The sequence below is a fragment of the Cervus canadensis genome, chromosome 25, assembly GCF_019320065.1.
Source record: "Cervus canadensis isolate Bull #8, Minnesota chromosome 25, ASM1932006v1, whole genome shotgun sequence".
Classification (NCBI taxonomy): Eukaryota; Metazoa; Chordata; class Mammalia; order Artiodactyla; family Cervidae; genus Cervus; species Cervus canadensis.
This window is the reverse complement of record NC_057410.1, coordinates 13,169,482-13,197,234: the sequence shown is the minus strand read 5'-3', so window position 1 is coordinate 13,197,234 and position 27,753 is coordinate 13,169,482. Positions and strand designations below refer to the sequence as shown.

Below are 27,753 nucleotides of genomic sequence, written 5' to 3'. Positions count from 1 at the left end.
CCCATACTAGAACTGAAACTTGAAGTATCTTAAGACCCAACATCAGTTAGTTCTGGACCAAATTTTTGTGCAGACAACTCAGTGGAAGAGTCTGGAGTGAAAGCCAACAGATGCATGGTCAGACAGGAGTTTTCACTTGGCCTTTCAGGCTTGAAAGGGATGAGCTTGCTTCTGGACCACTCTTTGTGAAGGCCCAGGACCCTGGCTGTGGACTCCCCTCTCAGCATCCAGCACCATGGTTCCCATGAGTTCTAACAAAGGAAACACCAGCTGCACCTCAAAACTAATTACTGGAACACAAAGCAATTTATGTTTTCTGTTTTCAAGAGTTGTTTGCAGGTCTTTGGCAACATGGATTGTCTTTTCTTCGAGATGTGTATATTTGTGCCCAAGAATGTATTGTCATTTTGATTCAGGCTGTTTTCCTAGGGGCCACTTTGATCATTTCATACCGGTTCATCATGGGGGCTGAACCCAGTAGAGTGTAGTGAAGGAATCCAGTAGAGTGTAGTGAAGATTAGCCGTATTCTTCTTATCTCTCCTTTCACACACACCATGCGTATTCCTATCCCAACCTCCAGATGGCATCTTGGGCAGATTCTACAGCTTTCTTGACACTTTGAGATATTGAAATATTTAGCCACGTCTACATCAACACTTTAATATCTCATCCAGTTTAACACTTCTTTCTGCCCATCTGTGGCCTGGCCTGTGGCTTGGGGACCAACAAAGAGAAAGGAGCTGGCTTTGGAGGTAGAAGGTACATGTCTTTTCTTTCTCTCTTTTGACTCCACTTTTCCTTTTCCTCCCCCTCTCCTACCCCTTGACCTGCTAGGGGTTGGGCCCAGCAGGAGGGAGAGGTGATTTCCTTCACTCTGGATACACAGTTTTGTTGGGTTGGCCAAAAATTTCACTGGGGTTTTCCGGAAGAGGGTAAAGACCCGAGTGAACTTTTTGGCCAACCCAATAATTCTCCTTTGGCAAGAACTTACCTTCTGTTACGGCAGATATTCAATGCTGGCCATTTCCCGGAGGTTCTTTGAGGACGCTCCACGCTGCATTCCCCTGGCCCAGCAATGCATCCTTCTGCCAGCAGCACAGAGAACTCTGGGAAACACTTAGGGTTACCAGTTTGTTAAAGAACATGACCAAGAAGGCCTAATCAGATGAAGAGACACACAGGGCAAGGTCTGGAAGGGTCCTGAGCACAGGATCTAATATCCCCATGGAGTTGGGTTGTGTCACCCTCCCAGTTTGGACGTGTTCACCCACCCGGAAGCTCCCCGAGCCCCCTCATACTGGGATTTTATGGAGAATTTCCTCACATAGGCATGATCCATCATTAACTCCATTTCCAGCTTCTCTGCCTTCTCTGGAGGATGAGGGAGTGGGGATGGACATTCCAAGCTTCCAATCATGACCGGGTCTTTCCAGTGACCAGCCCCTATCCAGCAGCCACCCAGGACCCCACCCAGAGTTCCTCATTAGAACAACTGTGTTCCCAGTGTTCTTATGACTCAGGAATTCACAAGGGTTTTAGGAACCCTGTGTCTGGATGGGTTCAAGACCAAATATTAGAACAAGAAGTGCTCCGTGTGGGCTTCCCTGGCGGCTCAGTATAAAGAATCTGCCTGCCAACGCAGGATCAATCCTCGATCCAGGAAGATCCCATGTGCTGAGAGCAGCTAAGCCTGTGTGCCGCAACTATTGCGTCTGCTCTCTAGAGCCCGGGGGCTGCAACCACGGAGCCCTCAGACTGCTGCTACTGAAGCCCGCATGTCCTCGAGCCCACGCTCCACCACCGGAGGATCCACCGCACTGAGCAGCTCGCCGCGTGCAGCTAGAGAGTGCCACCCCCTTGCCGCAACTGGAGGGAAGCCTGAGCAGAAACGAAGACCCTGAGCAGAAACGAAGACCCAGCCCGGCCAAAAATAAACAAACAAATAAAAGATGCTCCCTGTGGTCCTATCACACAGGGAAGGAAGGTATAAGGGTTTTAGGAGCTCTGTACCAGGAAGCAGGGGTAGAAACCAATATATATATATATATAATATATATATATATATTTATATACACATATATTTTCTTTCTGTTACATCTGTCTACATTTTAGGGTTGCCGTAAGAATTAAATGAGCAAATAATACTGTAACCAGTCACAAGTGTTGCGGCTAACTCTCTGAAAATACTGCAGAAAATTAGTTAAGATTTTCTTCTGCTCTCGCCATTGTTTTTTTCTTGGTTTCTTTTATTCTGTTTATTCCAACCTCCATCTTTCACGTAGAAGGCTTGTCTCATGTGCGGTTATCCTTAGCTACCTGCTCATATTTAGGGGCTGGCACTGAAGTGCTGAGTGGAAGTGTGTGTAAGGGCAGTTTTTCAGCTGGTGTGACTTAACTCCTCTCTGATAGAACTGTACACTCTGTGAGATCAGGGTCCTATCTATCTACTAGCTACTAGATTCCCTGCATCTAAACACAATAGGTGCTCAATAACTATTTACTGTTATTCTTAAACCTGAGAGTCAGTTTTCGCATCTGAAAATTGAGGTAAAAAATCTTTACCTGGCAGAGGTTGTGAGAAGAGATAATATATGTAAAGCACCAGCATGGTGCTTAGCATTTAGTTATAAATAATAGTGGGTAGCGATCATTATTATCCCTATCATATATGGGCAGCAGCTTTATGACCATTTGTGGTCACCACTGACCATGCTAAATATAGAGCCAAAGCACAGTACCTGTTGAGAGGCCACTTATTACAGGACAAATCATCAAAGAAGAGGGCTTAAGATAATAGCTCTTGACATTCAATGTGTAGAGAGTCCAAGGACACCAGCTTTAGTCACGACTGGGAAGAAAGAAGGTGAGTGGTGATGTTACATCACCAAATAGTCTGTAGAATGGCCATTCTCATGGGATGCTCCTCTATTGCCCAGTTTAGTCTGTTATAAGCAGTTTAGCAGGAAAAGCATTTGTTGTTGCTGTTATTTAGTCACTAAGTCATGTTCAACTCTTTTGCAACCCCATGGACTGTAGCCCATCAGGCTCCTCTGTCCATGGGATTTCCCAGGCAAGTATATTGGAGTGGGTAGTCATTTCCTTCTCTAGCAGATTTTCCCAACCCAGGAATTGAACCCACGTCTTCTGCATTGGCAGGTGGATTCTTTACCACTGAGCCAGCAGGGAAGCCCATGGAGGAAGTTCTTCCCGCGAACCCTAACACCCTACAGAGAGCAGGCAGGCTGTTATAAGTGGGAACAACTCATTTCTTTTGGAAATGGAAGCAATCCATTTCTTTTGGAATACAGTTTTTGGAAGTAGTAGATGTATATAGTTTTCAAAAAATCAAACTATACAACAGGGTGTAAATGGAAAAGTCAGCATTCCTATCACCCCAAACCTTCAGATTCCCTAGAGGTAATCACTATTATGTCTTACAGATACTTTTGTGCATAAACAAGAATATATGCATATTTTTTCACAGATGGGATGGTAAAAAAACAAACTGCTGTAGGGTTTTTTTGCCTTTATTTATCGTAAATATCTTTGCACATCAGTATAGATTTATAGATTGCTCTATTCATTAGGATAATGTAAGAGACAAGCCCCTAGCTCTTGATGCCCTAACGTAATTGAAAGTTTCTCCTTTACCTAAATCCACTGGTGGAAGTATGTGTGGGAGGCAGAGATCCAGGACACCCAAAACTTTAATGTATGAATTCCACATACTTGGTGGCTTCTAGGGTCACCCTGAGTGTTAGATGCAGAAAGAGTACGGAGAAAGTTGAGGTGTGTTTTAAATAAACCAGGCCTAGAAATATTTTATATCACTTCTGCTCATTCCATTGGCCAAAGTTAGCCTAACTGCCCTAGACTAGTGCTAGGAAATGTCCCAGATGGACAGCTATTTCCCACAACTTCATTCTGTGGAAGGAAGCACAAACCTTTGATGAGCCACATCCGATACAGGTGCACTGTAGGAATACATCCTCCTTTATTTAAGCTTTAGAAGGCTGGTTCTTCTCTTTCTGCTGTTTTTCTAGTGGTCTTTTGTCAAAGATACATTGTTTTAAGTGTGGAAAACTATGGCAACCCACTCCAGTATTCTTACCTGGGAAATCCCATGGACAGAGGAGCCTGACCTGCTATAGTCCATAAAGGAACACAAAAGAGTCAGACACAACATAGCAACTGGACAGCAAAGAAAGAAGAAATAAGAAAATGGACACTTGTGGAGTGTATACACTAGTCCAGATACACCAATGAAGAGCCTTTAAAGGATACGTATCTTTGACCCAGTGATACTTCTAAGGACATTTCCTAAAGAAATTAGTGAATAACTGCTCACACTGTATGTACAAGGATATATATATAATAGTGACACCTTATAAGCAATCAAGATGCCTAACAAGAGACCTGTTTAAATAACAGTGCATCCATATAATGGAATGATTTACAGGTGTTTAAAATAATTGCATGGATACCTGTAAACATAAAAATATGTCCATATCTTATGATAAAAAATGACTCCTAAATAGTACGTGAAATTTTTTAAAACAAATTGATTACTTATAGCAAGAAGGCTGGAGGACATCTGCTAAAATGTTTACAGTGTTTATCTCTGCTGGGTGTGACTGGCTGTTGTTTACTTTCTTCTTTACACCTTTCTGTAATGTCCCAACGTTTTACCGCTAGAAAAAAACAGGGAAGCTATTTTCAGTTTGAAACAAACAACAAATATAAAGAGGATTGGGGTCTAGGCAACGGAAAGCAAGTGTGTGAGACCCCGCCTCCAGGACCCTGGCTGTCACCGGACACTCAAGTGGCTATCAGGAGCACTTTTCTCTGTTGAAGTGACTGGCTTTTGTCACGCAACCCCCAGGTTATAATGAGAGGGGAAGGCAGGCCTCGGAGCAGAAGCACCAGCCCCAAGGTTGGCGGGCTGCGGCTCGCCATGGGGAACACCATCAGGGCCTTCGTGGCCTTCATACCCGCCGACCGCTGCCAGAACTACGTGGCCAGAGACCTCCGGGAGATGCCGCTGGACAGGATGGTGGACCTGAGCGGGAACCAGCTACGCCGCTTCCCTGCACACGTGTGCTCCTTCCAGGAGCTGGTCAAGCTCTACCTCAGCGACAACCGCCTCAACAGCCTGCCTCCAGAGCTGGGGCAGCTGCAGAACCTGCAGATTCTGGCCCTGGATTTCAACAACTTCAAGGCTCTGCCCCAGGTGGTGTGTACCTTGAGACAGCTCTGCATCCTCTACCTGGGCAACAACAAACTCTGTGATCTCCCCAGGGAGCTGAGCCTGCTCCAGAATCTCCGGACCCTGTGGGTCGAGGCCAATTATCTCACCAAGTTGCCGGAGGTGGTCTGTGAGCTGAGTCTCCTTAAGACCCTGCACGCTGGCTCCAATGCCCTGCGTCTGCTGCCAGGCCAGCTCCAGCGCCTCCGGGAGCTGAGGACCATCTGGCTCTCAGGTAACCTGCTGACAGACTTCCCCCCTGTGCTGCTTCACATGCCTTTCCTGGAGGTAATCGACGTGGACCGGAACAGCATCCGCTCCTTCCCCAGCCTGGCCCACCTGTCCAGCCTGAAGCTGGTCATCTATGACCACAATCCTTGCAGGAATGCACCCAAGGTGGCCAAAGGGGTGCGTCGAGTAGGAAGATGGGCAGAGGAGACCCCAGAGCCTGACCCTAGAAAAGCCAGACGCTACGCGTTGGCCAGGGAGGAGAGCCAGGAGGCGCAGCTACCTGCCTTGCCTCTTCCACTTCCTCCTACCGGCTCCTGAGAGGCTTCAGTGGCAGGTCAAAGCCAAGGACAACTCCAGCATCTTCTGGACACGGCTCCATTAGAGTGCAGAGGATTGCTCTGGGTCACGTGGGGCATCTCTGCCGGCAGCAAATGTAACAGCATCAGATGGAATGCCTAACCCGCAAGAAGAAGAAAATACTCATGGCCAAGAACATCTCTCCCAAAGGGAACTGTGTGCTATAGGTAGCAAGACAACTTCTTTGCAAGAAAATCAGCCTCTCCAAACAGGTATTTTGAAACACCGGAAAGAAAGGCTGGGACAGTCTGGCCTCCCCCAGCCTCTAGAACTGGCTGGTCACGAGGCTCATGCGCTTCCCAAATCAGGTGTAAGTTACAGAACTTATCTAACAGTTCAGGTGGCCTGTCTCCAGTCCTCTGCTGGGTGTATTTTCATACTATGAATGACCATAATTGGCATGAAAATATTACTATTCAGGTTACTTAAAAATGACATGTCTACCTAGTCAGTCAGATTCATAGAAACTCTTGTTTGTTGCAAAGGCTGGAGATGAAGCTTTTCCCCTGCAATTCAGTGGCTGCTGACACCCCTGCTGGAGAATGCCTCCTGGTGGAGTCCAGCTGCCACTTTGAACTTGACTGTGGTTCATGCTATTTCATTTTCCTTGTAAAGATTTGACCAAACGTCTACTCCCACCTGTGTACTGTCACTGGCAATGCTGAAAGTCATCTAGAAAACAGAACCTCTTTGGCAGGGTGGTCTCATTAATATCAAGCCAAACTGGCTGCCTCAGTGGAGCAGAATCCTATTGTTAACTCAACAGTAATGAACTAGGGTTGAATTAAATCCCTTTGCATGCAGGGACCACATTTCCACAATCATATTAGGTAAAAAAGTTGTGCAAAATCCGTTCGTTTGAAAAAAGCATTTGGAAATTGGAACTGCAGGTTGTAGTGTACATATAGGAAATGTCTGCCTCTTCAGCCTCAGCATCTCTGCCTTCCCTGATTTATTTTTGTATAGAATCTTTTGGTGGTCCATGTATAAACCTGGGTATTCAAGCTGCTATTTCTTTGAAGTATTAATATGTTAATTATGACCTTTTCTTCTCCGCACGAATATGTCTTTACAGAAACTGCTGTCAATGGGTAGTTTAATAACACAATCCTTTTTGTCCTTGAACTCTTTCAGAAAAGTGTCCTTTTAACTAAAACACTGAAAACGTTAGCTTTTAAAAAGTACGCTCTCCCTAAAAGCATCTCAACCCAGGAAAGTTCGGCTCTAAAACGACATTAGACAGACGACTATTTTCCTTCCACAAATATTTCTTGCTACTCCCTCCTAGGAGTAAGGGGCCCACTTTTTCCAAGGAAGCCACAGGTTGTAATACGGTTAAGAGCATGTCCCTTCAAACTGCCTGAGATCAAACCCCACTTTGGTCATTTACTAGTCACTCACTTCTCCGTGGGCCTGTTTTCTAGTCAGTAAAATGGTAAGTTTCTGGCTCTTGGGCACTGTCATTGTGTACGAAGTACACTGAACAGTGTGTGGTAGGTTATGGCTAATGTTTACTTAATATGCTGTTAATTACTAACTGTCATATCACGGCAGCGTGACACTTTTACCCTACAACCAGTGTAACTCCTTGTTTAAAGGAATAAACCATAAATAGCAAAACAACAACCCAAAAAAAACGATCTCAGTAAATTTTCAACGAATAGTATCTCTGGCCTTGAATATAAGAAATACTACTGCAATGTGATCAAACACTTCTGCTTTACCTACATAGGAAAACACAGGTATAATTACCAAGGATTCATTTTTTAAGATTCTAAATAGAATATACCCTGCCCTGTTATTCTAGAATTTGCAAAATCATTAAAATACATGAAAATGTGAGACTTTCCCTTGGCACTAATGCCATTCCTATCATGAGAGCAAAAGACATGAGACTGAAGACATGGGTGTGTGTCTGCTAGACAATTTACTGTCTTTTGTCACTGTAAAAAAATACACACACACAAACACCCCCCTTGTAATCTCACTACCTTAGAAAGAATATTGTTATTTTAAAGTTCATATGCTTTCCCCTCCCTTCTGGTCTGTCCACTTCTGAGAACACGAAGCAGGTGATAATCTTTGAAGCCCCAGTTCTTGGTAGTTCTATCACTGAATTTTGGAGATTTTACCACGCACCTAGGCCAAGGGACAGGGAAACACACTGACCCTTACGAAGCATGACTGTAGATCAAGCACTATCCCCAGGGTCTTGTGTAAGTTAATTCACATAGTTTTGTCAATACCTCTTTGAAAGGTGTTAGGTACTGCTCACAATTTTAAAATGTGACATCTTTATTCATATTGAGAATCAGAAAATGTTCTATAATAATCCTATGATTAAAAGATAAAGTGCTCTTTACATTTCTGTTTTAATGATGTTCTAAAACACAAGCGTAGGCACAAAACAAGGCAGACTTCAGTAAAAGATTTTATACAAAGTATTCTATTGACTTTTACGCCTCAGAGTCCTGACAAGAAAATGCGTAGTCCTGACAAGAAAATGCGTATGTTAGAGTAACAGGAGTAACTGTATTTAGCATTAGGTAACAGCAGCAGCTGTCCCCACCCATATTGGCCCAATGAACACGGAACAGAAATGTTACCAAAATGCAGAAAGAGCTGAGAGCCACGAAAAGAGGGGCTGCCCACTAAGCTATAGTGGCAGGTCTCCAGGGTTGCAACCAATTCCAGGGAAAAAGAGCAAAAACAGGAAGAAAATACCAATTCCCCTTTCCCACCAGAGCCTCCTGAATTAAGCCGTATAAAACCAGACAACAGGGAGTTGTTAGGCAGTCAGCAAGGGTAAGCCCCGTGGCCCTCAAGCAGGCAAAGAATGGATTCTGACTTACGAGTAAAATACCCAGCACATATATTCTTCTTCTTCAAAGAAAAACAGAAGGCTACTAAAAAGGACTTTAAAATCCTAAGCACTTAATTTCTATGCGGTTAAGTATTAACATACATTCCAAAAATCTCCATGTCATGAAAGTCTTGTGAAAACTGAAAAATTCAGTTTCCATAACTGCTTCTGAGTTAAAAGAAACTCCATCCTAAAACTCTTACAGGAATTAGAGGGGCCTACGCTGGTACTTCACCTCTGAAACTTAAAAACTTTCTAATTCGTGAACTTGGGATATCCTAGGCCAATGATGAAAAAATCTGTAAGGTCTTCAAAGGATATGAATTCAAAGAGGGAAAGAAACATGGGTGTATTCTTGAATATACAGTTAAGCTCCTAGATTTCTACCTCTTAACACTCACTGTCTTTTTAGGACCTTTGGAAAAAATGAGCCCAAATACAGTGTAGATTAAAATCCTACTCCAAGCTACCTGGTCCCTCAGGATAAATGTTTATCCACCTACCTCTCCCATGGAAACCTCTGCATGTTTTCTAGGCCATGATATGCTCAACTGCTCCACCTATCTTGAGTTGTGGGATGAAAAATGATGTCATGATGTGTGACAAAGTATTTTAAAAATGACACAGCAAATGTACTATTAATGTTTCTAAAAGTGAAAAAAGTAAAAACCTGTATAAATCTCTTTGATTATCTCAGAAGTGTCTACTTTATGTGAATTTTGGAGGATATATGCTAGTATCACAATAAAAACCCAAATTTTCCAGTTTTAATAGCTTCTACAAAGTAGTGTTAAAATCCTGAGACAAATTTTTGGACAAGAACAAAACAGGTTGGTTTATCAGTATTTCTCTGAAAACGCTTTTGATCCTCTATGTGAGTAAAACATGTCTCCAGGATTCTAGCAGAGATACCCAATGTAAGACTACTATTGGGCTCTTGTTTCATTTCTTGCACACTTTGCTGAATTAACCTCCAAATCTAAATTCGCCTTTAAACCATCAAATTCAGCACATACTTACAGTCTATCTAGAATGCATTTACCAAAAACAAAAACAAGAAACCCTAGCAAAGCCATCAACACCACTGACACCTAACCATATCCACACCCTATAAAATTACCAGATGTAATTTGAAGAAGCTTGCAGCAGCCAACATTTAAAATGTATCTCTTTCACACTTGAAGTAACAGAAACCACCATATATTTTTTCCTGTGTTTGAGAGAGTATGTAGACTACACAAAATTGAGAGTACTATATGGTTCTTTCACAAAACAAAATGGTTAACAAATGTCACGTATGATTAAGAATCAAATGATACAAAGTTTATAACGTCTCACTTGGCCTTACATTAATCAAGATAATTTTTTCATAAATGTGTAATATCAACCATTAGTTAAGCTGGAACAACTCTACACTCCAAGTATAATCATTCACTCCCATTTAGAGTAAACCAGGTACAAATCACTAAGTCAGTTAAGAACTAAGTAATTGTTCAAACTTTTATTTTGATGCACAGTATGAGGAATGAACTCTTAAATCAACTGAATTTTATAGAAAATGAAACAGCAAATAAATTAGACCCATGTTAAAATAGAAGGTCAGTTAAATGTCCAAATTTAAGGACATAACAGCCACAGATAAACTTCAATTCTATATTCTTCTTTCAGGAAGTCAAAGTCTTTCAAACACAACTTTACTATGAACTGGTCCAGAGCTCAACAGCATACGGGAATGCTCAACAGGGATGGTGATCAGGGACACGCTTCCTGTAAGAATTAAAATAGGGCAACAGTGAAAATGAAAAGCATGACTGTAACTGAAGGTCTATGTTAAATACAAACACAGCTAGAATACTACTTTTATTAAAACCAATTTCAAATGTGTAAAAAGGATGTTTCTATCACAATTAACATCCCTTAATTATTGTATTGTTAAGAAAACGGGAAAATTCTGCAGTGTGCAGGTTGCAGGTAGGTACTGAGCAGTTCTCAGCTTCTCATCCAAACCACCTACTTACCAAATATATACTCTCTAAAAATGGCTAGTTCATGTTTTTAACCTATGCTAGTTAATTTTACAAAATAAGTCAAAGATGGTTCTCTCAGTCAGAAGTTGTAAAATGACAAGTCTTTGGGGCTTCTAAATTAAAACTTCTGGGTCACTATTCTAAATGAATGAAAACAAAAAGTTGGTGATGGAGTTGGGTAATTCACTCAAGTATGTCAACAGTACCTCCCACATCTTTAATGTGAAACTTTTATTCTCTGGTAACCATACAGTGAATCAGGAAGGGGGCGTGGTAGGGGTACTAGTGAAATTTTTTTACTTCATGACTGTGGAAACACTGCTTCATGAGGCAAGCACAATTAAGAGAAGCAGAAAAAGCATAAAAACAGATCCAGACTAAACCATACTAGGATCATATAGAGATAAACCTTCCAACCTCAGTAGCTTATGGGAGTATGACCAAAGGATGTCAATAAAGAAAAAGTTGTCAAGCAGCTGTCACAAAACACTGACTAGAAAAATTAATCCCCTGGAGAGTAATAATAAGTATGAAGAGAAGTCCACAGTCCAGTATGTTTGGGAAGCACAACCGAGTTTAAAAAAATTCATATTTCTTTACTGCAAATTACTCAGTATGTCTAATACTTCTAAGACACTTAAAACTTCAAAAACAGCGATACCAGCTCAAACAAGGTACTACAATTTGTATTTCAAATGTGGTTGAGGGAGTCAAGTTATTACAAAAACTTCTGAGGCAGCAATGTGACCATGACCCCAAGTCAGAAAATTTTACCTGTAGAACTGTTTCCCTTTGCTATCATTCTACCTGAAGACAACAGAAAATGGAGCTGTATTTAGCCATCTTTGTTGGCACTGCTTCCAAGAAAATTTTGTTAACTTTTCCTTCCCTCATTAACTTTCCATTTCAAAATATGAGTGCTCCTCATTACCCTATTCCCCCAATACTAGAAGTAGAGAGAATGTAGATTTTGTAGCCCAGCCCTTTCCACTCCCCACAGTGGGAGATCTGAGTATCATTTTAGCTTTTCTGTCCACATCCAAATCGCTGTTTTACACTCTTTCCTTCCTCTAACAGTAAGAGGACAGCTGCTGTTCATAGGAGAAAACCAATGAAAGGAGTGCTGCAGGGTTCTGCATGAAGAACTTCATCCACTTGGGACATTAATTTCCTAGTAACACTCCTTCCTTCCTGTCCTCCTCTTGCTCCCTAGGTCCAATAGCAGCTGCCGGCGGACTGCGTCCTTCTTCTGCTCATCCATCACTTCCCTCCATGAAACTGCTCCCAAATGAACACACTCCATTTTCACAGAAATGACCACACCTCTTCTAGCTACTATCTCACTTCTCTGCTCTCATTCACAGTAACACTCCTTGAAAAAGCAGCCTACATACAATTCCTCTTTCCCCAGACTCTGTCGAATTTACTTCAAGCTTTTGCCCTCCCTACTCCACTGAAACGGCCCATTAAGAATACCAACAACCTCTGTTGCTAAATCCAATTTTTAAGATCAATTTTCAGTCCTTACTTGACCTACTTGCATCATCCTGAGAGCTGATTGCTCCTCTCCCCCAAATACATTACTTGGCTGCTACACACATTCCTCCTACCTCAGGGGCACTCCCCCAACTCAACCTTAGACTTTTTAATTATAGGAAACTTCAAAAGTATATAAAAGTAGAGACTGTACAATGAATCCTCATGTATCCATTATCCAGTTTAATAAAATCCTTCTTACTGACCCTTGACGGCTGTTCTAAATCTTTTCAAACCTATTACTGGAATTCTCAAGCACTCAAATCCTTTAAAAAAAAAACCAACCCTTTCCCTTCTCTAGCTACATTCACTCTCTTGGGAACTCAATTAGTAGTGTGACCTTCTATACTACCACGTACAGGCTGACAACTCCTGAAACTTTAACTACAGTTCAATTTCTTCCCTAAACTACAGGCTCAATGATCCAATTGCTTTCTCAAAGGTTATCTCAAATGTCCAAAGCTGACAAGCCCCATCTTTCCTCCCGAAGTCTTCCTCCACCAGAAGTTAAGAGAAACTTCTATTTTCCACAACAAAAACCTTGAATGACGTGGCCCAGTATTGTTTTGTTACTATTATTTTAGCTGCTGGGAATTTCCATGTTTTATTTCTGAACTAAAATTGTTGAATATTGTCATGTTAAAACATAACTGAGATATTTCTGACAAAATTTAGAATCTCCCCCCTCTTCTCTACCCATGAAGTGGGAATATACTTAATGTATTGGAGAAATGTGGCAATTATTAAGGAGTTTTGAATAAAAATCTTTAAGATTGCCCTCTCAAAAGCTCACCCTTGAATTATCAATTCCCTTTTCTCACAGACCTTATAACCAACCCATCATCAAATCTTGCTGACTCTACCATCTAAAATAAGATTTATTATCAATCTCTCCTTACCACCTTCACCTCTATCTACTGGTCCAAGCCACCATCCCCTCCCATCTCCCTGATCTACCCACTAATAAGAAAAATTAGTGGTTTTGGTAACTAATTAGCTACTAGCAATTAATTTAATTAATTATTAACTGAATCTTCAAATGCTAAGATTTTTCTGGCCACCTAATAATTTTTGTGTGAATGAGTTTCATCTGAGAAAAGCTGCTGGAGGGACTTCCCTGGCAGTCCAGTGGTTAAGACTCTGCATTTCCACTGCAGGAGGCTTGGGTTCAATCCCGACTGGAGAACTACAATCTCACAAGTAACGGCCAAAAAAAAGGTACTGGAATAGGATGGGGCAACAATGCAAAGAGTGATGGACTTTTATTTTCTTGGGCTCCAGAATCACCGCAGGTGGTTGACTGCAGCCATGAAATTAAAAGACGCTTGCTCCTTGAAAGAAAAGCTATGACCAACCTAGACAGCATCTTAAAAAACAAAGACATTACTTCGCCGACAAAGGTCCATCTAGTCAAAGCTTTCCAGTAGTCATGTATGGATGAGAGAGCTGGACTTTAAAGAAATCTGGGTGCGGAAGAATTGATGCTACTGAACTGTGGTGTTGGAGAAGACTCTTGAGAGTCCCTTGGACTGCAAGGAGATCAAACCAGTCTATCCTAAAGGAAATCAGTCCTGAATAGTCATTGGAAGGACTGATGCTGAAGCTGAAAACTCTAATACTTTGGTCATCTGACGTGAAGAACTGACTCATCGAAAAAGATGCTGGCAAAGACTGAAGCCAGGAGAAGGGGACGACAGAGGAAAAGATGGTTGGACGGCATCACCAACTCGATGGACATGAGTTTGAGCAAGCTTCGGGAGTTGGTGATGGACAGGGAAGCCTGGCATGCTGCAGTCCATGGGGTCACAAAGAGTCAGACACAACTGAGCGACTGAACTGGAATAGGAACATGTAAGGAACTCTGCACATTATGTGCTGAAGAATATATATATATAGAAAAGTGTACCCAGACAGAAAATGACTGGAGCCAACTCATCCTGGTAAACAGACATCATTTCTTACTACTACTTCCCTACCCATAAGCTCTCTGGTTCTAGACTTTCCCAAGCCTGCTCTTTTGTGCCCTTTCAATCTTGAGGGCTACCCAGTGTTACCCATACCCTTCTCCCCACTAACCTTTTCTGGCTTAAATGTAAGAGTTGTGATCACGTATTTTAAGTAACTTGCAAAATACTGCTATCTAGACAAAATGGCTCCACTTCCCATCAACTACAATTAACAAAAACATAGCTGTTGTTTCCATGTTAATTTTTCCTGAGATGTTTTTTAAAGTGTTACAATACCTTGGTGCTGCCTTGATGATGTTGTCCACACGTAGAATCACCTCTGCTGCTTCAGCTGCACTTAAAAGAACTTGCCGCTTCACTTGGAAACTTTCTGTTATACCCAGTATCGACATATCTCCAATGGTACCTTCCTTCATATCTGAGAAATATTCACTAGATAAACAACTAGTCTTAACTAAAGTATCAAAACATGTCTAATAACAGAATACATTAATAAAATTAAACCTGACTTGTAAAAAGCAAAGAAAATTACAAAGCCAACTATTCAATTAGAGCATTCTCGTCAGACTATCACTCAAGGAAAACCTTTTAGAAAATTAAAAGATCAACTACTGATCTTCTGTGTTAATGAAGGGTAACTATGTCAAATAATAAGAAAATTTATATGCAACACAACATCACCTATCTTTACCTATGAAACTGAAGAAAATTTGTTCATCACTGAATATACCATGGATTCTAAAGAACTGAAGGAGACTTTAAGTCATCTACTTTTATTAGACCCCCCCTCCCCTTCATCTTCTATAAGATCATTATTCACTAACTCTCTTTTGTCCAGGGGCAGGATTATCTACCCCTAAAAATATTCCTTTTATGTCCCAGACCACTGTATTGGGAAAATTTTCAGTGTGAATCAAGTCTTTTTTAGGCCACTTTTCCCCCTGGTGGCCCGGTTGTAAAGAATTCGCCTGCCAATGCAGGAGACATGGGTTTGATCCCTGGGTTGGAAGATCTCCTGGAGAAGAGAACGGCAACCCACCTGTCTTGCCTAGGAAATCCCATGGACAGAGGAATCTGATGAGCTACAGTCCACGGGGTCACAAAGAGTCAGACACAGCACAGCAACTAACCAACCACATAATGGTTATGAAGGCAAGGGTCCCAGGGATCTTTTACATGGTTGTTATGAAAATTCACATTAAAAAAAGAACTTGGTAAAGAGCTACTCTTAAGAACTCCCACAAGATTCCAATTAACTCCTTACCCAGTCCGGCAGTTGTCTTGCCTTCACTGTGGGCAGCTCGGAGCTGAGCCACCAGGTCTGCACTGTCGTAGCCCGCGTTGTCAGCTATGATAGTTGGCAACTACAAAGTGACGAGGACATGGTAACTATCTACTCTACCAACAGAAAGTTCACTTACCAACTAGAAGAAAAGCCTTCTAAAACTGTACATTTAGAAATAATGTAAAATCTGTTTCCTCTTAATTTCTGCTCATAAAGAGATTTATAAACTCCAAAACCAAACTTAAGCAGTGTGAACCAATTCTTTTCTTAAAGCCAAGAAAGGAAACATTTTCTGTCCAAGATAAAAGAATGTATTCATTTAAAAACCATCAACACCTACAAAATCTAAATTCAGGGCTCCCTTTTCTCATTAACTTACCATTCTCAGGGCTTTAGCGTAAGACTCCATTGCAACAGCTTCCTTGCCTGGTGTTCTACTGGCAAGCTGTGTCACGGCATGAGCCATCAGCATCTCAGAACAGCCTACAGATTAAAATGTCAAAAACAGGCTGATTCATATCAATGTATGACAAAACCCACTGGGGGGAAAAAAAAATAAAGGAAAAAAAAATAAAAAAAATAAAAATAATAAAAATAAAATAAAATAAAAAAATAAAATGTCAAAAACATAAATCGTTATGCTCAGTTGCCTCCAAGACACTAAATAAGACTTCTTTTAAGATCTATAAAAAATTAAGTGCAAAGGCAATACGAAGAAGCTTTAAAAGTCAAAAGCCACTACTACACTTCAATAAATAAAACATGTTCAATATTTTTCAAATGCTTACCTCCTCCATAAACTGTTCTAGAATCTTTCACAGTTTGGGCAAGAACACAAAGAGCATCATGCAAAGATCTTTCTGCTTCATCTAAAATTTGTTGAGTGGCACCACGCAGAACAATGGTGCAAGCCTCACCTAAAATTAAAAATAAGGTTTTCATGTCACAATGAACTCAAGTTATACAACATAAAAATCTGCCTTCTATTATTTAGGTTATATTATCTGGTTTTGAAAGCTGGTATGTCTTTTATTGCTGCACATTCTCTTTGCTAACAATCCATATTCCTAGAAGTTCTAAATTATCTAAAACAATTATATTGAATATACATTGCTCACAAAGGCAAGGTTAACAGGCTGCCCTCAAGAGACTGAAATTAGCATACACCATGTTTCTCAAGAATTAAGACATATATTCTAGTAACTATAGTAACTTTCTTTCACTTCAACAGAGCCTACAAAAGGTTTAGGAACCTAAACCAGAATCTATACATAACAACTCACCAAGGGCTACCCCGGAAAAGTGAATGAGTTTGTCTTCTCCAATCATGACTTCCTCAATAAGTTTGCAACTTCCAAGCTTCACTAGCTCTGGATGGTCAAAGGTAGAGGCAATTTCACCACCTGTGAACGAAAATATTCATTAATTAAATGCACAATAGGTTTGAAATTTGTGCTTTCTCACAAGCAGAAATGAACAGAAAACATATTAAGTTGACTGCTTATTGTATGCCAAGCATTCTGAAGCACTTTATACAAACTAATTATTTAATCTTCACAACAACCTTAAGACAACAGGCTTTATTTATCACTCCATTTAGAAATGGTAAAACTGAGGCAAGGAAATGTTTTGTTTTCATCTAAAGTTACCTAGTTCAAACAAATATGAAACTGAAATTCAAATATAAGCAGTCTGGCTTCAGACCTCTATGCACGCTATGTAATTCCACCTTAACTGAGACTTTGACATTTACCTTTAAGCCTGAATTTATCAACAAATTCAGACTTTCTTCTGAATTCAGTATAGAAGACTAGTACTCTATGATCCAGTATCACCAAACATGAAAATGTTTGGCTAATCTTATTATATCAACAGGTACACTGACATTAGGAACTGCTTCAAATAGTGAGCACTTGCTATCTGTGAATTATTACAATAGCTGAAGTGTCAGAAAGCTCCTGTAATATAAGGCCTAGAGAGGGGGGAAATGTATACTGAGGATTTCCCAGAACAACCTTAATGAGAAGGCAAAAAAGCAAATTCATTTTCTTCCTTAGGTCTTCCTTTTATTCCTATCTTCCCTCCATCTTCCATGCTATCAACATTTCCTTTCCTGGTTCTTAATTAAGCAAAAGTTAGGTTTCCATTTTAAAATCCTTTTCTCAGACTTCCCTGGTGATCCAGTGATGAAGACTCTGTGCTTCCATTTAAGGGGGCATGGGTTCGAATCATGGTCTGGGAACTAAGATTCCACTTGCTGCATGAGGCAGCCAATAAAATAAATAAATAAAATAAAACCCGTTTCTCTCTTCACTCTCTCTCTTAATAGATACCCTCAATCATCAATCCAACCCCTTTTCCTATACCTTACTGATAATTCTGCTAAATAATTCACGTTTTATTTCTATTGTATAATTAACTTTATAAAAAGGACTCTGGTCTTCCCAACTCTACTAATTTATACTCATTTGTACAGCTGAAGCTCTTATTTTTGGTTGGCAAATTCCAAGACAGCTCTGGGTTCTAGACGTGAGACACAATAGAGGTTTGGGACATCATATGCCCCAAATGAGACCAATTTGGCATGTGAGAATTTTCACTGATCCTACACTCACTCACTCATGTACACCTGCTTACAAAATATTTAAAGACCATTTGCAAGACCCAATTTCACACATCTGACAACAGATGAGTTTACCAAGGATGAGAGCCATCATGGAGTCTACTTCACAGCCATACAGCTGGTGTGTTTGAAGGTAAATAAATCTTCTGAATGTATGTGGCAATTTCACATTATCAAGTCCTTGTGATAACAACTTATACCATGAATGTGCTATCAGTCACATTTCTTATATCTTTAATTTTGCTGCATTAAGAAAGTAAATAAATATGAGCATCATAAGATTTATCACCTTAAGTATCAAATATGCAATAACTTCGAAGGCAGGTAAACCCACCTCCAAGTAAAACATCTCTTTTTAGAGACTATGCTTCTCAAATTATTGAAAATGGCTTAAGAAGTTATTTTGAAATAAGTCCAATCCTACCATCTACTTAGTATAATTTCGTCTAATATAAACATCAGTTCCAAACTGAATGTGGTGTTCCTAGTGGCTTTACATCTAAACCCCATCCTTGGAATTCTCACTGCCAGATCACAAACCAACTTTCCAACCTATTCATTGCCAAGCTCTTCAAACAGGATAAACGCTGTTATACTTAGTTTTCAAGGGCTACTTGGCAGTTACCACTATTAAAAAGTGAATAACTGCACTGTATGTCATTTTGATGTAGACCTATCTGTAAATGCACTTTTTAGTCTACACTGAGACTATAAAACCCATACCTGTACCGAACGATACTGGAGTAAACTAACTTTTCATCATACACTCCTGGACTGTTTCACACTTATTCAACATTTATTACTTTCATAAATTTTAAAAAATTAACAAAAACAATGTTTTAAGTATTTGACCCACTGCCTGGCATATAGTTAAATGTTCAATAGAGTACTATTCACCGGGCACATAGAGTGAACAGAGAGTACCACACCAGGCACAAAGTGAATACTACTCACTCAGCACTAGAATTAAATGAATAAACTAAGTAAAACTTAAGACTCCTTTTTTTTAAGCTTCAGTTTATTTAGACTATGTTTAAAACAGTGGTCCTGTGTGTTTGTGAGAAAAATATATAGTACCTTTAAAACAACACAGCAAAAGTAAATCTAAACCTACAGTGAAGCTGGCATTTGATATGTTAAAAATTAATGTAACTAAAGATATCAAAGATTCAGAATAGCTGTTTAGATTCTAGGCACCTTAAGGTACCCTTTTCAGGTACAAAGTACTTTCTTCATACTTTTAGAAATGAGTTACATACACTAATTCTCAATAAATTCAAGAGTGATTATGTTAGAAGTTAATGTCTTTTTTTCATACCTGTGACAAGAGCGAGGCGTTCCACGCCTGCAAAATCTGCATGCTCAATAGCCATAACACCAGCAGCACCAAAGAGTTGTTCAGGATAATTATAAATTAGTTGCCTATAAATTAAAATATGAAAAAACATTGTTAAAAATTGTTACTTCACAGGATAAAATACATTAGACTAAGAAAAACATGAAAACATTTTTACCTAACCAGCAATCAAAGAAAGAAAAGGTTTCATAAAGTATATTAAATGATTTAGTAAGGCAAATGCCTTGCTGTAAAATCTTATTTATATCTGGGGAAAAAAACCACTTCCTAAATAACAAACAACTAAATTCTATAAGAATTTTCCTAAATCATTCCAGAAAAACAGGGCCCTTTCTTGGATCATTATATTTTTAGCACAAATACACACAGACCTGTTAATAAAGCAATTTATCCCATGCTTAAGAATACGTTCAACTTTCTCCTTCATTTTTTCCTTTTCTGCGTGTTCTATTTCAGCAACCTTTGCTGTAGAATCAACTCTCACCCTGGAGCCAAATATCTAAAACAAAGGTAAGCATAAAAAATAGCATCACTTTCCTTAAGTTTCACAGCATACTTAAAACTTTTAAATGTAAATACAACAAAACTGTGTGCATCGTGAATGCATGCATACAATATAAATACTCATATATATTCACATATATATATATATCAAGTGCAACTGATTCCCAACCAAAGTTTATAGCTGCTAACAATCAGAAATCCAGGAAATGTAGTTAATGTACCTTAATTTTGTCTGTATCCATACCAGTATTTGCAATAAGAATTTTAGCATTTTCAATTCGTTTTGGTTGATTTACACCAATTTTTTTATCCAACAGAAAGCCTGTTAAAACAGAATTTTATTAAATACTTCAAAGCTGTATTAATGAATCTTTTAAAGTAATATGCTTTATCAAATTACTCTTTCAAAGAATGCATTTCTAGTCCAATTCATCAAGCTCCTAGAACCTAAATTGCATTCCATACCATTGACCATAAAAATTAATTCAGCGGATTTAAAAAATAACATGCAAAAAAAGAAAATGAGGCACAGTAGAAATATGAAAAGTAAACAGACCATTTTTTTTGTACAACAACTTATATACTTCAATAAAAATGAGCTAATAAAAAAAAAGTTAGTTTTGAATCTTTTATCTCAGATACATACTACATTTGCAGGTGTGTGAGCTGCAATGTAGGTGTGTGAGCTGCAATGCAAAGTTATTAATCCACTTTCATTAGCTTAAAACCAAAACAAAACAAGCTTTTAAGATTCAGATACACAGGGTATTGCTATAGGCTACTGTACCTCTTAAAAAACTGAGGCTGTGATAACATGAAACACCATGGACAGCGGTCAGACAAACCTGTCCCCCTCGTGCTCATGCTGCTTATGGGCTACGTATACAAGCTGGGACCAAATTTCCAACCCTAACTACTCATCTATAAACAGGAGTACCATACCAACAGTGGCAAAGATGCCATTACTAGCCAAGGGCGCTGAAACAATCATACGAATTGAGTACCGTGTATCTTTCCAGGTTTCCTTTAGATACATCTTTTATCTTTTAACTCATTTATCACACCTTGTGTTTTCTGCTCTATTCAGCTGAACTTAATTCTCACTCAAAGAATCAACATCATGATAAAGAAGTGAGACTTTGAGTGCAATTCCTATTAGAATGCCTGGCACAGAGCAGACATTCAATGGTCACTATCCTTGCCTTAATTATCTTTCTCTACCACCAAACCCAATTAGAAACACTATACAGCCCTTGCCTATAAATTCAACCAAGAGTATTTTCAGAATTGTTACACATGTGAAAGAGAGACAAGAAGAATTTTTGCAACAAAACCCAGACTCCAAATTACTGACTAGTAAAGCAGAAACTATAAAATGTAATCTACTCCTTTTTTCCCCCCTTCTCTATAGAATGCCTACACTTTCTACAGTCCCTCTCTGAAGTCAATGTACTGTGAACATACCTTAAGAACACCACACACTATTACTAAGGACAGAGCCTAAAAATACCAAGACATTTATTACTCCTCAAGAATGCCAGAAACTGTTCCTTCAACATCTGTCAAGCAATTAACATGACCTACCCAGACCCTTCCTGGAAAACACTTGCAATCCTAGAAAAAATACCAGTTGACAATAGCTGACTTTAAGTAGAAGAAAACTAAGTCTATTAGAAACTGTAACTTACTTTATGGTATAAACTAAAACCTAGAGGTTATCAAAGAAATGCTGGGATAGTATGAGTAGGTCAAGTACACTGTCAATATAACAAGTGGATTAAGATGACAAAAATCATTGCAATATGATTTGTTCCCCTAAAGTCAAGTTTTCTCACTTTGTAAAGTGCCACTAGTCCTGACTAAATAAATGAGAATTCACTCAGTTATTTAGGTTTCAACATCTGGTCAACACATTTTTTCCCATATACAATATATACCTACCTTCATCTAAATAGGAATCTGCCAGACTTCCTCCTAGCTTTTTGATGACATGAATTGCCTCCAGGTTACCAGAGCCTTTTAGTCTGAGAACAGCTTCCACGGCTAACTTAGTAAAGTGGTCTTTATGATGAGTAAGAAGTTTTGAGGACAGTGTTGTTCCTGCAATGTTCATTAAATCTTGACGGAACTTAACTTCATCAGAACTAAAAAACAAAAAAAAACACCAAGCAAAAAAACTCCTGCCAGTTCTTAAAATGCTTCTCCAAAGTTATCAACCTTGTTTTACTTTTCCAAAATTTATCCAGTGTTTGTCAATAGATACTGTTACCTAAACCAGTCAGGGTTCTTTTTTTTTTTTCCAGTCAGGATTCTTAAGTCACATGAAAAAAATTAAACCTTATCAGTAACCAAGAAATACAAATAAATGGATACTATTTCCCCACCAAGCTGGCAAAGTACCAAAACAGAAACACAAGCAAACAAAAATTTCCAGAGCATGGGGAAAGAGACATGTCACACAGCCAGTGGGTCTGTAAATTAATGGTTTTTTCTAGAGAACTACTTGTAAGGTAAACACACACAGGTATCTCTGGACCCAGAAATTATACTACTTTTTAAAGTAATAACTTTGCCACAACATTATAAAATGAAAAATTGTCAAAACTCAAACTCTCCAATCATAGATAGGTAAATTACAGCAGTCACATAATCAAATGCATGTACCTCTCCTAAAGCTAATAAAGTACAGACACCTAAAAATCGTGCTTGCTATTCAACTAGGTTAAAGAGGCTAAAAAATCCTGTATATAATGATACTACTTTATTGTGATTATATATGCAAAAAGCCAGAACCCCAAATTTTAACTTTAGTGACTACCTCTGGTGGGTAAGGTGGGGCTTTTCTGGTTGCTGTTGAGGCAGGATGAGGTAACAGAACCATGTCCATGTGTGCTTTCCACTGCTCTCTAGAATTCCTGAACTGAATAGATTTTATAAAGAATATTAAATGTTTAAAACAGTAGTACTGTGGTATACCAACCCATGGTCGACTGCAGAATTCAATAGAGCCTGTCTTGCTGCCTTTGTGGCTTCTCTCCAACCCGCAATAATGGTTTGTGGATGAATCTTTTTTGCAATTAAGGATTCTGCTTCCTATTAACAAACAGTGGAAACACACATCAATAGCAAATTTGTAGTAAGAAAGATTCTGATTACTTATGACACTCAATACCAGAGTAGGAAAAAATATCCAGTGAGATGAGGTTGAAGTCACTCAGATATTCTTACCCTCAGCAATTCTGCTGCAAGAACAGTAACAGAGGTAGTGCCATCACCAACTTCATCATCTTGAACTCTTGACATATCTAAGGGGAAAAAGCTAGTTAATAACTCACTTATATGTGATTCTGCTTTTTAAATTATTAATACTTCTTGGTACCTTATCTAATTTTCCAACATACTCACTACCAGTCTAAATCTTACTTATCTAGGTGTCCTCACCTGACAAATTCTTTGGAAATTTTTAGTCTGAAACACAGCAGTTTCACCATCAGTAAGTACATCACACTCCAAAAGACTCTATTTAAAAAATTTTACTCAAGTATAGTTGACTTAAACTGTTAATTTTTATTATACAACAAAGTGATTCAGTTGTACATATATTCTTTTTCATATTATTTTCAGTTACAGCTTATCACAGGATACTGAATACAGTTCCCTGGGCTATATATTAGGGCCTTGTTGTTTATCCATTCTATATACAATATAGTTTGCATCTGCTAATCCCAAACTCCCAATCCTTCCTTCTTTCACCTCTCCCTTCCCTCCTGGCAAGCACAAGTCTGTCTGTGTATCTGAGTCTGTTCTTATTTCATAGGTATGTTCATTTCTGTCATATTCCACAAATAAGGTATATCATATGGTATCTGTCCTTCTCTAACCTACTTCACTTAGTTTGATAAGCTCTAGGTTCATCCATGTTGCTGCAAATGGCATTATTTCATTCTTTTTTATGGCTGAGTAATATTCCATCATGTGTATGCACCACATCTAGGAGTTTGTATTTTAATAATGATAATTATCAATTAAAAAGTAGACATCAATTAATCAAAAGGACAGTCAGTCAACACAGTCTATTTAAAAACTGTTTCCAAATGTTAACAAATGTCATCCTAAGACTCACCAACTAAAACTTTAGCAGCTGGGTTGTCCACACCAATGTTTTTTAAAATAGTTGCACCATCATTGGTTACCATAAGAGATGCATCTCGTCCACTGCTTAACAGAATTTTGTCCTAAAAGGAACATATTTGCTTCAGGTTAAGACGGAAGCACATCTGGAATGATGCTTGGATTAATCAGCACTCTCAGATTGCTAATGTGTAAATACTCTGAAGGGTTATATGGCAGACTCCAAATTTTTTCACTGTACATACCCCCTCCCGAAGTAAATCTTGATGTCCTACCCTTATTCCTAGAGACACTAGGAGAGAGAGACATGAACAAGGCTGTTTGAATACTGTAAGAGAAAAACTAAGTGTACCTCTCAATACAATAATAAATACAAACGATAATATAAGCAAGATGCAGAAGAGTATTTGACAGAGCAGAGGGAGTATATCTGGTTAGACTGAAAAAAACCGAAGCTACAGAAAAAGTACACACCAATCGCATCTTTGACGAGACAAAACAACATCATGAGGAGAATATATAAACTAGTATCTTGTAATTCATAAGATACTTGTACATCCACATAAAAATAAAGACAGCCATTAGATTTATATCCAAAGGATATCAGAGGTTATCACTGGGGAAGGGAGTGACATTGGGGATAGTGATCAGAAGGAGACTTTAGTCCTAGGGGTACGGTCTTGATTTTCAGTAAGGAGAATGTACCCATGTCTTAATTTTTATAATTAACAGTTAAGTTCTAAATATGAACAAGCATCCACAAGTTTTTGTATTCCCAAGGGTTCTAAAACATTAAAATACTAAAATTCCCTGCTTTTCTTACCATGCCCTTGGGTCCCAACGTGCTCTTTACCAAGTCTCCAATAGCAATGGCACCAATAAAAGACGACTGGAATAAAAATCAGAGATGACCAAAATAAACTTCAGTCTTAAAATCGTAAAACAAACAAAAACCCACTCTTCTATCTTTGTAAGAACGAAGAAAAGGCTTACCAGGCGAGCTGTCTCTGCTCTCTCTTCATCAGCTCCAGCCTTGAAGATATTAACAGGTGCAAGGGAAAGGGACGCCTAAAATTGAAAACCAAGAATCAGTTTGAATACCAGTATTCTTTAGCATACATACTTAGATGAGTTTCACTAGACTTAGAAGTAGATTCCTAAGAGGACACGAATTTAAAGAATGTTTCTTTTTAAACAAATGAAGCACTCCATGATTAGGCAGTCATTTATTTAAAGTGAAAGGAGGGACTTAGGTGACATTCCTTTTTTGGATATCTTAAGCGCTCCGCGAAAAAAATTCTACACCGAAGATATTGACTCTAAGTATGGCAGGACCAAAGACCGCAAAAATGATTTTAAACTAAAAATAAAGCTGGCAGGGGTGGGCAGGCCACTCGCGCGAGGACCGCCAGGAGGGGAAGGGAACGCGGCAGCCTCGCTTCCATCACCGCTCTCGGGCCGCTCCAGGCTCCGCCCTGAGAGGGAGGGCGGGGCCCGGCTCGCCGACCCGCCCGGTGCACTAGAAATTTCTTAGCCTAGGGTGAGTCCTAGGTTTCGAGGTTCTGGGCCTATCCAGGGACCGAGTCAGAACAAACACCTGTCTTCTAGCCCACCCTTCCTCCTGGCTCACAGGGAGGGCCTCACCCGCGGGCCCGGCGCAGACCACACGCCGCGGCCTGCGCCATGTGCGGCGGACCGGGGGTACAAGCAAAGCGACGCTGTGATATCCCGGGCACTGGGATACAGATGGGGCAGCGGACGGCAGGGGACAGCAGAGGGCGGCGGGGGACGGGGGGATCTCGGGCAGGGGCTATGGGGCGAGACTCACCATGGTTCCGAGGAGGTCGGCACACGCTAACCCCTCACAGCTCGTGCCCGTGACCGGAGGGAAAAGAGGCCGGAAGTGACGCCACACGCTCTGCCGCAAGGGGCGGAGCCTCGACGGGCGCGCTTCACGTCCCGGCACCGCCCTCACGGGGGATGGGAGGGGGCAGCATTTTGAGGGTCGGAAAGACTGCCCGTCACACTGGCGAGGCGGGGCCTTGACTGGGGCCCTGCTTTCTGCGCTGGCACCTACGACAAACAGGAAGGGGAGGGCTGGACATCGTGCCTGCCGCCCAGAGGTTTGAGAGTAGAACCCGCCAAGACGGAAAAGAAGTTACGCTGTGGGGGTTGCCATAGCAACGGAGTTCTTTATCGCAGGTTTTCTCCTAAATTTAACCTTTAAAAAAATGCTGCCTTAAAGTACTGCATATACAGAATTTAAAGCGATGTATACTAATGTAATAGGGGCAGGACAGACATGTGGCTGTTACCATAGGTCTCCCTCTCTCTCCCCCATCCACTGTATAAATGGAGCCTGAATTAGGACTGAGGAAGATGGTCTTTTGAGAAACTAGTCTGTCATCTTCTTGGTCTGCTAGCTTCCCAATTAAAGTCATTATTCTTTGCCTGAACAACTCATCTCCCGATTTATTGGCCTGTTGTGCAGCAAACAGAGTAAACCTGGGCTTGGTAAATTTTGGCAGTGCCAGCCAGGAACCTTGTTCGCTGTGGGCAGCTGGCTCCAGGTTGGGAATTTTTAGGTAAGGCCCTAACAGCTTCCTGAACCACTCTTCCTGAGGATCTTGCCTTCAAAATTCCCTGAAGTATTACCAGCTGCCCCTGCGCTTGGCAGTTAGAGGAAAGAATCCACATTTGGGAAAGGGTTTCTCAGGTGGCACTAGAGGTAAAGAACCCACCTGCTAATGACCGTAGACCTAAGAGTCGCAAGTTCAATCCCTGCGTCGAGAAACTATTCTGGAAAAGGAAATGGCATCCCACTGCAGTATTCTTGCCTGGAAAATCCCATGGACAGAGGAGCCTGGCAGGCTACAGTCCATAGGGTTGCAGAGAGTTGGGCATGACTGAGCAACTGAGCAGACACAAGCTCCATAGAATAAGTTGTAAGTTGCTCTGCTGTAGAAAACTGGGAACATTCCCTACTCTCAATTTGGGTTTTTCCCTTAAGGGAAAAGCCATTTTGTTTTGCATGTGATTGGGGAACCCTATTGCAGAGGGGAATTGTTGTTGGACTCATACATTTGTGAACTAGTTTGTTTGCATTCATTCATGATGGAATCCGTTTGTACTTTTGGTATTGAAATTTGCTTTTGCTTTTTTGCTTTATTGTTCTTGAGCTTATAAACATGGGAAATACTCTGTCCCTCAGGAAATTCATTTGGGGCATATCTTAAATAAATGTACGAAATATAGCTGTGGGCCTGTAACTAAGAAGAGAGATGATATTCTATTGTAGTAGTGTGTGGTCCCATTATATGTTAGGATCAGGTGAGCGATGGCCCTTGAATGGCTCACTTAATTATTATAAGATCTTGCAATTAGAGTTGTTTTGTGAAAGAGCAAGTAAAAATGACAAGATTCCATATGTAGAAGCATTTATGCTTTTCAATCAGGAGCACAAGGCGTCAGATGGCGGATGCCTTATTGTACAGCAGTCTAAAAGGAAAACCAAGTGAAAACCTATTCTATAAGACAGAGAGAAAATGAGAGTGAGAACATGTTATTTCAAAACTTAAAACCCCCTCCAGCCAACTCATCTCTCCTCCTGGCCAAGCAGGCTATAC

At 40.0% G+C, this 27,753-nt stretch overlaps 2 protein-coding genes across 2 annotated transcripts; one reads left to right on the top strand and one right to left on the bottom strand.

The window, feature by feature from the left end:
* Nucleotides 1-4,897: 4,897 nt before the first annotated feature.
* On the top strand, nt 4,898-6,027 carry LRRC10 (leucine rich repeat containing 10). Its single transcript, XM_043446758.1, has one exon. The coding sequence runs from the start codon at nt 4,956-4,958 to the stop codon at nt 5,793-5,795; it is 840 nt and encodes a 279-aa protein (XP_043302693.1). The 5' UTR covers nt 4,898-4,955; the 3' UTR covers nt 5,796-6,027.
* A 4,156-nt stretch (nt 6,028-10,183) lies between these two features.
* CCT2 (chaperonin containing TCP1 subunit 2) lies at nt 10,184-26,099 on the bottom strand. Its single transcript, XM_043446757.1, has 16 exons — nt 25,956-26,099; nt 25,121-25,195; nt 24,951-25,016; nt 24,120-24,231; nt 23,225-23,301; nt 22,977-23,089; nt 21,938-22,140; nt 20,218-20,318; nt 19,864-19,991; nt 19,454-19,557; nt 16,796-16,915; nt 16,301-16,429; nt 15,892-15,995; nt 15,492-15,591; nt 14,504-14,645; nt 10,184-10,464 (listed from the first exon to the last, which is right to left on the bottom strand). Exons 1-16 carry the CDS (start codon nt 25,956-25,958, stop codon nt 10,434-10,436), a joined length of 1,608 nt encoding a protein of 535 aa, XP_043302692.1. The 5' UTR covers nt 25,959-26,099; the 3' UTR covers nt 10,184-10,433.
* Between the last annotated feature and the right edge of the window lie 1,654 nt (nt 26,100-27,753).

What these genes read in the sequence shown, in the direction of transcription:
- LRRC10 (XM_043446758.1), top strand. Translation starts at nt 4,956, where the DNA reads ATGGGGAACACCATCAGGGCCTTCGTGGCCTTCATACCCGCCGACCGC.
- CCT2 (XM_043446757.1), bottom strand. An exon ending in AGATTCCTATTTAGATGAAG is followed by an intron (nt 20,319 to 21,937) that starts GTAGGTATATAT and finishes CTGTTTTAACAG; the next exon opens with GCTTTCTGTTGGATAAAAAA. An exon ending in ATAAATTGCTTTATTAACAG is followed by an intron (nt 19,558 to 19,863) that starts GTCTGTGTGTAT and finishes TTTAATTTATAG; the next exon opens with GCAACTAATTTATAATTATC.